This window comes from Ovis canadensis, chromosome 5, assembly GCF_042477335.2.
Source record: "Ovis canadensis isolate MfBH-ARS-UI-01 breed Bighorn chromosome 5, ARS-UI_OviCan_v2, whole genome shotgun sequence".
NCBI lineage: Eukaryota > Metazoa > Chordata > Mammalia > Artiodactyla > Bovidae > Ovis > Ovis canadensis.
In genome coordinates, this window is record NC_091249.1 from 65141877 (window position 1) to 65155882 (window position 14006).

General features: G+C 44.9%; 1 protein-coding gene across 12 annotated transcripts in view; it reads left to right on the forward strand.

Moving 5' to 3' along the window:
• The window catches only part of LOC138440417 (protocadherin gamma-C4), a 166580-nt gene that overhangs the window by 40436 nt on the left and 112138 nt on the right, over positions 1-14006 (forward strand). Inside the window, exon 1 of one of the 12 annotated variants that reach the window (XM_069589904.1) lies at positions 818-3423. The exons of 8 other annotated variants lie outside the window; for them this stretch is intronic. In XM_069589904.1, the coding sequence (XP_069446005.1) occupies positions 1016-3423 (2408 nt within the window). In that variant the 5' untranslated portion in view covers positions 818-1015. Of the gene's footprint in view, positions 1-817; positions 3424-5982; positions 8624-9687; positions 13461-14006 lie in introns of those variants that run through there. 3 more of the 12 variants (XM_069589901.1, XM_069589888.1, XM_069589899.1) reach the window with 3 other exon arrangements.

Below are 14006 nucleotides of genomic sequence, written 5' to 3' on the forward strand. Positions count from 1 at the left end.
TCTGAAAGGCTATAATCATTTCTTTAAGTGAGATATCAGAATTGAAAACCAAATGTTACTATAAAGAAGTTGCTAAAATTATTTTGGAACAAGAGAGCGAAGTATAAGTTGTGCATTTTGAAAGACATAATTTCACCATTACTGTTGCCCTCTGGGAAGAAAAATGGAAATAGGTACAAAAAAAAAAACGTAAGGAAGTTTAAGGAAAAAGGTGACAAGGAAAGAAAGATGAAACCTTATCCAATATATTGCTAATTAATAAGTATTTACAACAGCTATGATCTGAGATCCTTTAAGCCAAATCTGTGTTATAGTTATCATCCTATTTCTAGTTCGGATTTGAAGGTTGGGGAGTAATTATGTCAACGTATAGAAGTTTATATATTAAACCTACCGATTGACCTAAAAACCTGGAAAGTTGGGATGATGACGCTAATAGTACGAATTAAATATTACCAAATATGCTTGCGTACTCAGTCGCTAAGTCATGTCCAGCTCTTTTGACACCACGGATTCCTCTGTTCATGGGATTTCCCAGACAAGAATACCGGAATGGGTTGCCATTTCCTTCCCCAGGGGATCTTCTCGACTCAGGAGTCAAACACGCGCCTCCAGCATGACAGGTGGATTCTTTATCGCTGAGCCACCTGAGAAGCGTGTTATTAACCATACTTACGTCTTTAAAAAATGATTTTTCAACTGGATACACGGTAGTAATTACGGTAGCTGGTTAAACTGAAGCAGCAGGGGCTGCAGTTTCACAGTGCGGACTCTGGGCGCCGCTGTTGGCCAAAGTCGAGAGCTTGGCGCTGGCGATCCCGTCGCGCAGCCGCAGAGCACTTTCCCTGTCAAGACTCGCTAGTATTGTCTTTCCACCGATTCCTCCTCTGGAGAAGAAACCCTGCCTGATCCTCACCCCGAAAATAAAGCTGTTGGGAGCTCCGGACGACTGCAACATTATTTGTAATCCGGCGTCTCCAAGCCGGTGAGCAAACTAAGGAGGGGAGCAAGAGGGATGGGGAGCTGCGCTGGGGAGAGCGGCTGGGCTGAGAGGCGGCCAGTGCTCTTTCCGTTCCTGCTGTCTTTGTTCTGCCTGGCGCTCTCTGACCAAATCCACTACAGGATTCCCGAGGAGATGCCCGAGGGCTCGGTGGTGGGGAATCTCGCCAAGGACCTGAGACTCAGTGTCCACGAGTTACCGACTCGAAAACTGCGCGTCAGTTCGGAGAAGCCTTACTTCACTGTGAGCGCGGAGAGCGGGGAGTTACTTGTGAGCAGCAGGCTAGACCGGGAGCAGATATGCGGGAAGAAGTCAGCTTGTGCTCTGGAATTTGAGGTTGTTGCTGAAAATCCATTGAACTTTTATCACGTGAATGTAGAGATCGAGGATGTCAATGACCACACGCCAAAATTCTCGCAAAGTTCCTTTGAGCTACAAATAAGTGAGTCCACAAAGTCCGGGGCACGATTTATTTTAGGATCTGCCCATGATGCAGATATTGGTACCAATTCCCTACAGAATTACCAGCTTAGTGCTGATGATCATTTCTCACTTGTGATTAAAGAGAAGTTGGATGGCAGTAAATACCCTGAGCTGGTACTAATGACGCCTTTAGACAGGGAAGAACAGAAGTCCTACCACTTGACCTTGACGGCCTTGGACTTCGGGAATCCACCCCGGAGCAGTACTGCACAGATACAAGTCCTGGTAACTGATGCCAACGATAACCCTCCAGTGTTCAGCCAAGAACTATACAGGGTGGAGCTTCCAGAAAACGTGCTTCCAGGCACCACTGTGCTTAGAGTAATGGCCACTGACCAAGATGACGGTGTCAATGCGGAGATCACTTTCTCTTTCACTGAAGCAGGCCAGGTTACCCAGTTTGACCTGAATTCTAATACTGGGGAAATTATTATTCTAAATACGTTAGATTTTGAGGAAGTGAAAGAATATTCCATAGTTTTGGAAGCAAAGGATGGTGGAGGAATGATTGCCCAGTGTACAGTGGAGATAGAAGTCCTAGACATAAATGACAATGCCCCAGAAGTGATATTCCAATCTCTACCGGATTTTATTATGGAGGACACCAAGCTGGGAACACACATTGCTTTGCTCAAAATCCGAGACAAGGATTCCGGACACAATGGAGAGGTTATTTGTAAATTAGAAGGCGATGTTCCATTTAAAATACTGGCTTCTTCAAGAAACACATATAAATTAGTTACAGATGGAGTTCTAGACCGCGAACGGACCCCTGGGTATAACATCACCATCACAGCCACCGACAAAGGCAAGCCACCCCTCTCCTCCAGCTCGAGCATCACGCTGCACATCGGTGATGTAAACGACAACATGCCAGTATTTGAACGGGCTTCCTATGTGGTCCATGTAGCAGAGAACAATCCTCCTGGTGCCTCCATCACTCAAGTAAGCGCCTCTGACCCTGACCTAGGGCCCAACGGCCACGTCTCCTACTCCATCGTGGCCAGCGACCTGCAGCCGCGCGCGCTGTCGTCCTACGTGTCCGTGAACCCGCAGAGCGGAGTGGTGTTCGCGCAGCGCGCCTTCGACCACGAGCAGCTGCGCGCCTTCGAGCTGACGCTGCAGGCCCGCGACCACGGCTCGCCCGCGCTCAGCTCCAACGTGAGCCTGCGCGTGCTGGTGGGCGACCGCAACGACAACGCACCCAGGGTGCTGTACCCGGCGCTGGGGCCCGACGGCTCGGCGCTCTTCGACACGGTGCCGCGCGCCGCGCAGCCCGGCTACCTGGTCACCAAGGTGGTGGCGGTGGACGCCGATTCTGGACACAACGCCTGGCTGTCCTACCACGTGCTGCAGGCCAGCGAGCCCGGACTGTTCAGCGTGGGGCTGCGCACGGGCGAGGTGCGCACGGCGAGGGCCTTGGGCGACAGGGACGCGGCCCGCCAGCGCCTGCTGGTCGCTGTGCGCGATGGGGGACAGCCGCCCCTCTCGGCCACCGCCACGCTGCTCCTGGTTTTCGCCGACAGCCTGCAGGAGGCGCTGCCGGACCTCAGTGACCGGCCCGCGCCGTCTGACCCCCAGGCCGAGCTGCAGTTTTCCCTGGTGGTGGCCTTGGCCTTGATCTCGGTGCTCTTCCTCTTGGCGGTGATTCTGGCAGTCGCCCTGCACCTGCGACGCTCCTCCAGCCCTGCTGCTTGGGGCTGCTTTAAGCCTGGTCTCTGTGTCAAGTCTGAACCTGGGGTTCTCCCCAACTACAGTGAAGGAACTTTACCTTATTCGTACAATCTGTGCGTTGCCCATACTGGAAAGACAGAGCTTAATTTTCTAAAATGTAGTGAGCAGTTGAGTTCAGGACAAAACATGCTTTCTGGTGATTCATCTGGAGCCTTATTTCCCTTTTGTAATTCCAATGAGTCGACTTCTCATCAGGTGAGTTTCCTGTAAGTATAACCTGCTTTTTATTGTGTCGACAGTTCTCCATATTCACAGGAAAAATGTGGCACATCTCTGTTTTAGTTCAATTTGCTTCACTGAGGTTTGGTGATACTCCAGTTTTATTTTGTTTTGTTTTTTCACATTGCTGATTTATGGCAAGCCTGAGTCAATCAAGTCTATAGGCACCGTTTGTACAACAGCATTTCCTCACTTCATGTGTCTGTGTTACAGTTTGGTAAATCTCAAATATTTCAAACTTTTTTTATTATAGTCATCATGTGAAAGTGAAAGTGTGAAAGTGTTAGTCCCGCAGTCATGTCCCATTCTGTGACCCCATGGACCCAGGACTGTAGACCACCAGGCTCATTTGTCCATGGAATTCTCCAGACAAGAATACTGGAGTGAGTAGCCATTCTCTTCTCCAAGGGATCTTCCCTACCCAGGGACTGAACCCTAATCTCCTGCATTGCAGACAGGTTCTTCATCATCTGAGCCACTAGGGAAGCCCTGTGCTGATCTATAATCAGTGATCTTGGATGTTACCATTACAAAAAGATTATGTTTGACCCACCAAAGGCTCCAGTGATGGTTAGTATTTTTTAGCAATAAAGTATTTTTAATTAAGGTATGTACTTTTTTAGATATAATGCTATTGCATACTTAAAACATAACTTTTATACACACTGGGAAACCAAAACTTTGTGACCCACTTTATTGTGCTGTTCTCTTTATTGTAGTGGTCTGGAACCAAACATAAAATGCCTCCAAATGCATCTATACAAATTTTAAATCTAAACATTGTCTTAAGAATGTAGTAACCAGTCAAAAAGCTGTCATACCATTTTTCAAGGGAGGTTGAATTCAGAGAAATTATGTGTCTTTTAGTGGTATCATACCAGGTTCATATTATAAAGCAGTGAAGTTGTGGTTTTTTCCATAGGGGAATCTTTTGGCAATGTTATATGGTCTCCCATAAAGCTACTGAGATTTGTCTCTAAATTTTTCTTTCTACAGATTAATAAATGATTATATTTTTCAACTAGACATACTGTAAATGTAAAAGTAGGCAATCATGTAAATCTTAAAAGAAAAGCTAAAATTAGATATTTTTCTTAATTGATTTAGCTGTTATTGTTTCCATACTAATCTGATACTTTGTTTCCTATATTTCTCTTTTGCTTCAGAAGCACTAGAATAAGGTCGATTAACCTAGATTTTTATGTAGATATACCTACTGTAATTGTATTCATTGTACTGTGTGTATATATGCATGTAAAATCATTTTACTTGACTAAGTGCAGCACAGGTTCACTATGCTCATCAGAAAATAAAAGCATGTTCTCCTTACTTGCAGCATAGGTTTTTCAGGATTAACCTGTAATAATGCTCATTCTATAGGCTCCTCCATCAAAGAAAACACAAATGTTTTGGCCTCTGTTGTTCCTCTCACACATACTTCTCCTACATAACTTCTGAAATGTCTTTTTGCAGACCTAAACTAATATAGCTAGAGGTCTTCTAGTCATTCTACTATCTCTAGGAGAAAATGGAATGTTGAAATCTTCAAATTTAGACCAGATTAACAGTCTCAAGTGGATACAGTTACATATACAAGATAGCAATACATTGTTTCAGGCTTTTGCTATACTTCCCTTAGTAACTGCTTCAATTAATTGCTATTTTACAAACTGCTGAAGGAAAAAGACATTTATTCTTGCACTGGTACATTTTGACTCCTTAGTGATAATTATGTGTTTTCTTGCTTTTGTGATTCTTTTGATCGAAGTAGTAATTAAGGTAAAATTACCTTTAGGCTATTTGTTTACCTTTAGAACTTAACTAAGTTGGCTTTAAAATGTAATCACCTCTCATGGGCAGAATAATAGATAGAAATTTGCTTTCGATTATATATTCATTTGTACCTTTCAAGTATTTTCTATTCAAATAGAAGTTATATAAAATTTAAATAGTCTGTGATATAACTTGAAAGTAAAAGCATTTATCCTATTAAAATTTCACAATATTAATTTCAAAACACTACTGTGTGACTAAAGTGGCATTTTAAAAAGAAAATTAAAAGGCAACCACTCTACAGAAAGTTTACTATATTGATTAATCGGTTTAAACCAAATAAAACAACTTCTGAATCAGTCATCTCCAATAGGTATATTTTAGCCTAAAAATGAATTAATTTCCAGTAATGAGTGGGAACTTTTACTTAGTTGATAATAGATATTGAAGATATTAACAATAATGCTTAGAGCATAATAAATAAAATTTTATTTTTAAAACAGTAAATACATTACAGAACTTTGAGTAATTTCATATAATATAAATCCCAAAATCTGGTTATGTAATAATAGTTTGTAAGACTTTAACCCTATTTCATTCCACACTTCTTGGAAATTACTTTTAAAATATGAGTTCAGGGATAATTTATTCCAAACAGACTACAGAAAACAAGTAGCAATTTTTCCCCTAGCAATCTAGCGTAGGATATTACAAATATAAGTGACTGCAGTAACTGCCTAATACTCTGAGCGCCGCTGTTCACCTACTTGGAGATAAAGTAACCAAAAACCAGCCGGAAACTCAGGGCTCTCACCTCACAGAAATCCGCAGATCTCACAAACCAACTGGAGGAAGACTGCGGCAAAATTCCATCCCTAAATTTGGGATACTCCAACTTTCCAGAAGATGATCTCTATAACTTCAGAAACAAGGTAAACAAAACATATATGCCCAGTGAAGATTCTGAGTGGATTCCATAGCGAAAGAACAATGGCCGCTCCAGAGAATTATGGAGGACGCGCCGAGCTGGTACTGCTGTGCGCGCTGCTGGGTGCGCTGGGAAAGGCCGGGAGAGGACAGATACACTACTCTGTACCTGAAGAAACCGACAAAGGCTCCTTCGTGGGTAACATCTCCAAGGACCTGGGGCTGGAGTCACAAGAGCTTTCGAACCACGGAGTCCGCATCGTCTCCAGAGGTAGGACGCCGCTGTTTGCTCTAAATCCGCGAAGCGGCAGCTTGGTCACCGCGGGCAGGATAGACCGGGAGGAGCTCTGCGCTCAGAGCGCGCGGTGTTTTGTAAATATTAACATCCTAGTTGAGGATGAAGGGAAACTTTGGGGAATAGAAATAGAAATCACTGACATCAACGATAATAACCCGAAATTCCAGGTCGAAAATCTGGAAGTAAAAATTAACGAAATCGCTCTGCCGGGAACACGTTATCCACTGCCAGAGGCTGTGGACCCGGATGTGGGCTTGAATTCCCTGCAGAGCTACCAGCTCAGCCCCAGTAACCACTTCTCCCTGGACGTGCAAACTGGAGACGACGGAGCTGTAAGCCCAGAGCTGGTGCTGGAGCGCGCCCTGGACCGCGAGGAGGAGGCTGCTCACTACCTGGTCCTCATCGCCACGGACGGAGGCGAACCGCGTCGCTCCAGCACAGTGCACATCCGAGTGACCGTGTTGGATACAAACGACAATGCCCCGGTTTTTGCTCAACCGATTTACCGAGTGAAAGTCCCAGAGAACGTGCCCCCGGGGACCCGGCTGCTTACTGTAAGCGCTAGCGACCCGGATGAAGGAACCAACGGGGAAGTGGCTTATAAATTCTGGAAAATTAGTGAAAAACAATCTCCATTATTCCAGCTGAATGAAAATACTGGCGAAATATCAACAGCAAAGAGTTTAGATTATGAAGAATGTGCATTTTATGACATGGAAATACAAGCTGAAGATGTGGGGGCACTTCTGGGGCGGACCAAAGTACTCATTTCAGTGGAAGATGTCAATGACAACACACCTGAAGTGACCATTACATCTTTGTTTAGCCCAGTCCTGGAAAATGCTCTTCCTGGGACAGTAATTGCCTTCTTGAATGTGCATGACCGAGACTCTGGGAAGAATGGTCAAGTTGTCTGTTATACACGTGATAATTTACCTTTTCAATTAGAAAAATCAATTGATAATTATTATAGATTGGTGACTTGGAAATATTTGGACCGAGAAAAGATCTCTATGTATAATATCACAGTGGCAGCCTCAGATCTAGGAACCCCACCTCTATCTACTGAAATTCATATTGCCCTGCAAGTGGCAGACATCAATGACAATCCACCCGTTTTCCCTCATGCCTCCTACTCAGCCTATATCCCGGAGAACAACCCCAGAGGTGCCTCCATCTTCTCTGTGACTGCTCATGACCCTGACAGTGGCAGCAATGCCCAGGTCACTTACTCTCTGACCAAAGGCGGCAGCATGGTGGCGCCTCTCTCCTCTTATGTCTCCATCAACTCTGACACTGGTGTCCTATATGCTCTGCACTCCTTTGACTATGAGCAGATCCAAGACTTGCAGCTACTGGTGACAGCCAGTGACAATGGGGACCCTCAACTCAGCAGCAATGTGTCCCTGAGCCTGTTCATACTGGACCAGAATGACAATGTACCAGAGATTCTGTACCCCATGCTACCCACTGATGGCTCCACGGGTGTGGAGCTGGCACCTCGCTCTGCTGAGCCAGGCTACCTTGTTACCAAGGTAGTGGCAGTTGACAGAGACTCAGGCCAGAATGCCTGGCTGTCCTACCGCCTGCTCAAGGCCAGTGAGCCAGGGCTCTTCACAGTGGGGCTGCACACAGGCGAGGTGCGCACGGCCCGGGCCCTGCTGGACAGAGACGCGCTCAAGCAGAGCCTGTTGGTGACGGTCCAGGACCATGGGCAGCCCCCTCTCTCAGCCACCGTCACACTCACCGTGGCCATGGCAGATAGCATCCCAGATGTCCTTGCCGACCTGGGTAGCATCAGGACCCTAACCAACTCTGAGGATTCAGACCTCACACTGTACCTGGTGGTGGCAGTGGCTGTCGTTTCCTGCATCTTCCTTGCCTTTGTCATCGTGCTGCTGGCGCTCAGACTATGGCGGTGGCACAAATCAAGACTTCTCCAGGCTTCCAGTGGTAGGTTAGCAGGCCTGCCAGCCTCAGGATTTGTGGGCATGGATGGAGTACAGGCTTTCCTGCAGACCTATTCCCATGAAGTCTCCCTTACCTCTGACTCTCAGAGGAGTCACATGATCTTCCCCCAGCCCAACTATGCTGACATGCTCATTAGCCAAGACAGCTGTGAGAAAAATGATTCCTTGTTAACATCCATAGATTTTCATGAATGTAAGGATGAAGCTGCTTCTGTTCAGGTGAGTTGGATTCATTGTTTATGTTTATTTCTTAGAGGAATTATATTTCTTATAAATTTAATTTGTGTTTTGAAACATGCATTGTAAAGAAAGTTTAAAGATAGCTTTTAAGGTATACCGCAGAGTTTGGGGTTTGTGTTAGTGATACAATAAAATTGTAATCATCATAATTCTAATCATCATAATTGTTTCATCTGCTTTCCAAAGGCTTAGACAAAATTGTTTAAATATGAACTCTTAACCTCTTAAAACTTTTCATATTTTACCATAATTATCATCTATTCACTTAAGAAATAGCTACCCAACCACGTAAGGTCAGTTCATTTTATATATAGGAATATATGTGTGTGTGTGTGTATACATGTATATGTATAGACACATAAAGGTATATATAAATCAGACCTTACAAAAATTATTGAGGTTTCTAAACCCTTGTATTAGCTTAGTAAAAGTAAAAGACATCTCAGAATTTTTAGGATTCTTAGGATTTCACCTAAAACTAGGTTCTTGAAAATTTCTTCAGTTTAAACCTCTTTTATGAGCTCTGTGTCTGTATCAGTACCCTTCAAAGCTTTAATACTTCTTGTATTTCAAAGCAAACATATTTTAAAGGGTGGTGCTAGGTAAGACTGGTTCCTAAATGTTGTGTGTGTGTCAGTGTTCACCCAGGACTCATACCAATGGAGACATGGCATCTAAAGCCTAAAATGGCCATTGCCCTCCCCATCAAATATGAAATAAAATGTCATCTTAAAATTGTTGAAAATGACCTCTGTAAAGTGCAGAAGAACACATTTCATTAGAATTCCAATGAGCTGTTTTGACGGTACAGTCATGTGAAATGTGCCGTGTTCTTATGGTTAGAGTTTGAGAGTGTTAGTTTTATGAAAAGAAGTTACATGTACACAAATTTTAAACAAGCCAATCAGTTCAATTAAAAATGATTCAATTTGGACTTCTGCATCCCTTGTTATAGCATTTAAATAAAATGAATGGTTGATTTGTCATTAGATGAGAGTGGGAAGTACAATGAATTATTTGTTATCAACTAAAAAGACATTTCTGAGGGATTGTGCTGTGTTTCCTCCAATCCACTGATAATGGTAGGAATTAGCTTTATATTCTGTAGTGTTTAGGTGTACAGTCACTTGTGGAGACAACTATTTTGTTGACACTTTGCAAATTTAAAAAGTAAGTGGAAAGTTGCCCCAGTACTCTTGCTGAAAGCATTCACTAATTGCAAATAATAATAATAATAACCAATGGAGTAAAATAATTAGAACAAATGTCACTATATTCAGTGAATTTATATAAATAAATTTACCATGAACTCAGTTCCTCCAATTCTGAAGCCATTGCTTCAGTATAACATGTATACATAGATAAGGAAGTGATGCATTCTACTAGAATATCCCTTTGTGACTTTGTATTGAAGGACAGACAAGTATTTCAATACATTTTAAGGGTGAATTTATATAAGATGTTGGGTATGACATAAGCCAGTTAATTCTGAGAAATGAAGTAGGAGGTACACCAAATAATCTCTGACTACATCATAGGGACAGTTTTTTTGAATAACTACTTCTTGAGTTAGGAGAGTAAAAAGAAATTATTTTGTAAAGAGAATGTTGATATATCTATCAGAGGAGATGTTTGAGGATTGGTACAAAATTACACAACTTTACAAAATAATTTTCAACAGTATTGATGTTCTCTAATATATGTGACATGAAGTAGCAATGATTATGTAGACATGTGAGCTAAACATAGGAATTAATGAAAGAAGCTTTAAATTTTTTTATATATCATAGCTAATTAACAGAAATGAGTCATGGAATTTGTAGACAACAAACTCTCTGAGAGCAAGACCTGTGTCTTATTCACTGTTATATTGCCACTGACAGGGACAGTGCTTAGCACAAGCAAAAGTTCAGTGTATGTTTGCAGAATGGTGAAATAAATGGACCAATATATATTGACTTTGTAAACAAACCCAACATGATATTTCTAACAATTTAGAAAAAAGACTTTAAATAAGTCTTGATGATTTAAAATATTAAATATATTAGCATTAAAAAATGGCTTGTTAAGTTAGGCCCACAAGTTTATAATTATGAAAGCTGGTTAAACTGAAGCTTCAGGGGCTGCAGTTTCCCAGTGCGGACTCTGGGCGCCGCTGTTGGCCAAAGTGGAGAACTTGGTACAGGGGACTTCCTCGCGCAGCCGCAGCTCAAGTTCTCTGGCTCAGACTCGCTAGTGTAAGCCTTTCCACCGTTTCCTTCTCTAGAGAAGAAACCCTCCCTAACCCTCAAAGAGCTGTTGGGAGCTCCGGACGACTGCAACATAGCCATTATTTATAATCCGGCGTCTCCAGGCCGGTGAGCAAACTAAGGCGGGAGGGGTGGGGCGGGTGGTGGTGGAAGCAAGAGGGATGGGGAGCTGCGCTGGGAAGAGCGGCTGGGCTGAGAGGCGGCCAGTGCTCTTTCCGTTCCTGCTGTCTTTGTTCTGCCTGGCGCTCTCTGACCAAATCCACTACAGGATTCCCGAGGAGATGCCCGAGGGCTCGGTGGTGGGGAATCTCGCCAAGGACCTGAGACTCAGTGTCCACGAGTTACCGACTCGAAAACTGCGCGTCAGTTCGGAGAAGCCTTACTTCACTGTGAGCGCGGAGAGCGGGGAGTTACTTGTGAGCAGCAGGCTAGACCGGGAGCAGATATGCGGGAAGAAGTCAGCTTGTGCTCTGGAATTTGAGGTTGTTGCTGAAAATCCATTGAACTTTTATCACGTGAATGTAGAGATCGAGGATGTCAATGACCACACGCCAAAATTCTCGCAAAGTTCCTTTGAGCTGCAAATAAGTGAGTCTACGCCGCCAGGCACGCGATTTATATTAGAAGTCGCGGAAGATGCAGACATTGGCTTAAACTCTCTGCAGACTTATAAACTTTCTCTTAGCCCTAGTTTCTCGTTGATAAATAAGGAAAAACAAGATGGTAGTAAATTCCCGGAACTGGTATTGGAGAAACCCTTAGACCGGGAACAACAGAGTTACCATCGTTTAGTCCTGACTGCCTCAGACGGTGGCGATCCACCCTTAAGTGGCACTACTGAGCTCCAGATCCAGGTCACTGATGCCAATGATAACCCCCCGGTATTTAGCCAGGACGTGTACAGAGTCAGCCTTGGAGAAAACGTGCCCCCAGGCACCACTGTGTTGCAGGTGTCAGCCACCGATCAGGACGAGGGCGTCAACTCAGAAATTGCTTATTCCTTCTACAGGACCGGGCAAGTCTTCGGTCTGAATTCAAAGAGTGGGGAAATTACAACGCTAAAAACACTGGATTTCGAAGAAATCAAAGAATATTCCATTGTGGTGGAAGGGAGGGATGGCGGAGGACTGGTTGCACAGTGTACAGTTGAAATTAGCATTCAAGATGAAAATGACAACAGACCAGATATTACATTCCATTCTCTAGTCGAAATGATTCTGGAAAACGCAGTGCCGGGAACTCTGATTGCTTTGATCAAAATACATGACAGAGATTCCGGGGAGAATGGGGAGGTTAATTGTCGATTAGAGGGTAAAGTACCTTTTCAGATAATCTCTTCCTCCAAAAATTCATACAAGTTGGTAACAGCCGGGATCCTGGACCGAGAGCAGATCCCGGAGTACAATGTCACCATCATAGCCACTGACAAGGGCAAGCCGCCTCTCTGCACCCATACAAGTGTTACCTTGCATATTACTGATGTCAACGACAATGCTCCGGTTTTCCACCAGGCCTCCTACGTCGTCCACGTGCCAGAAAACAACCCGCCTGGAGCTTCCATCGAGCAAGTCAGGGCCTCTGACCCCGACCTAGGGCCCAACGGCCACGTCTCCTACTCCATCGTGGCCAGCGACCTGGAGCCACGCGCGCTGTCGTCCTACGTGTCCGTGAACCCGCAGAGCGGAGTGGTGTTCGCGCAGCGCGCCTTCGACCACGAGCAGCTGCGCGCCTTCGAGCTGACGCTGCAGGCCCGCGACCACGGCTCGCCCGCACTCAGCTCCAACGTGAGCCTGCGCGTGCTGGTGGGCGACCGCAACGACAACGCACCCAGGGTGCTGTACCCGGCGCTGGGGCCCGACGGCTCGGCGCTCTTCGACACGGTGCCGCGCGCCGCGCAGCCCGGCTACCTGGTCACCAAGGTGGTGGCGGTGGACGCCGATTCTGGACACAACGCCTGGCTGTCCTACCACGTGCTGCAGGCCAGCGAGCCCGGACTGTTCAGCGTGGGGCTGCGCACGGGCGAGGTGCGCACGGCGAGGGCCTTGGGCGACAGGGACGCGGCCCGCCAGCGCCTGCTGGTCGCTGTGCGCGATGGGGGACAGCCGCCCCTCTCGGCCACCGCCACGCTGCTCCTGGTTTTCGCCGACAGCCTGCAGGAGGCGCTGCCGGACCTCAGTGACCGGCCCGCGCCGTCTGACCCCCAGGCCGAGCTGCAGTTTTCCCTGGTGGTGGCCTTGGCCTTGATCTCGGTGCTCTTCCTCTTGGCGGTGATTCTGGCGGTCGCCCTGCACCTGCGACGCTCCTCCAGCCCTGCTGCTTGGGGCTGCTTTAAGCCTGATCTGTGTGTCAAGTCTGGACCGGTGGTTCCTCGCAACTACAGTGAAGGAACTTTACCTTATTCGTACAATCTGTGCGTTGCCCATACTGGAAAGACAGAGTTTAATTTTCTAAAATGTAGTGAGCAGTTGAGTTCAGGACAAGATATACTTTGTGGTGATTCGTCTGGGGCCTTATTTCCACTATGTAATTCCAGTGAGCCGACTTCCCATCCCGAAACTCTAATGGCGGTGAGTTCCATTTAAGTATCTACTCCTTTTCATCATCTTTGCAATTTTTTTTATTCACATGAAAATATATTGCATTTTTAAGTCTAACGAGTTGCTTAGGAATAATTAGAGCTCATCCGAAAGCTGTATATCCAGCCTTCAAGGGGAATGGTTAATTCAGAATAGGTATGTGACATAATATCTTACTCAGTTAAGATTTACCAAGTTGAGAGAGTATGCTCTATGCTTCACAACAAAAGTCTTTTTGCCAATTTCTTATCTCTTTTCTAATCTAATGAAATTTACCCATTGCTTTTTTATTCTTCATTTAGCATATTTAGATGTTTGATATATATAAGTAAACATTAAATTTAAAGTAGGTAGTCAATTCACTCTTTAAAGCAAAAAAGCTACTACTAGATATCTTCCTTCACCAATTTCACTGGTACAGTTTACATCTCTTGCTTATATTTATTCCTCATGTCTAGTTCCTTAAATCTACCTATCTGTGAGTCTTTGAAGTCCTTAAAATTTAAAGAAAAAGTACTGTGTGAGAGAGACTCAGTG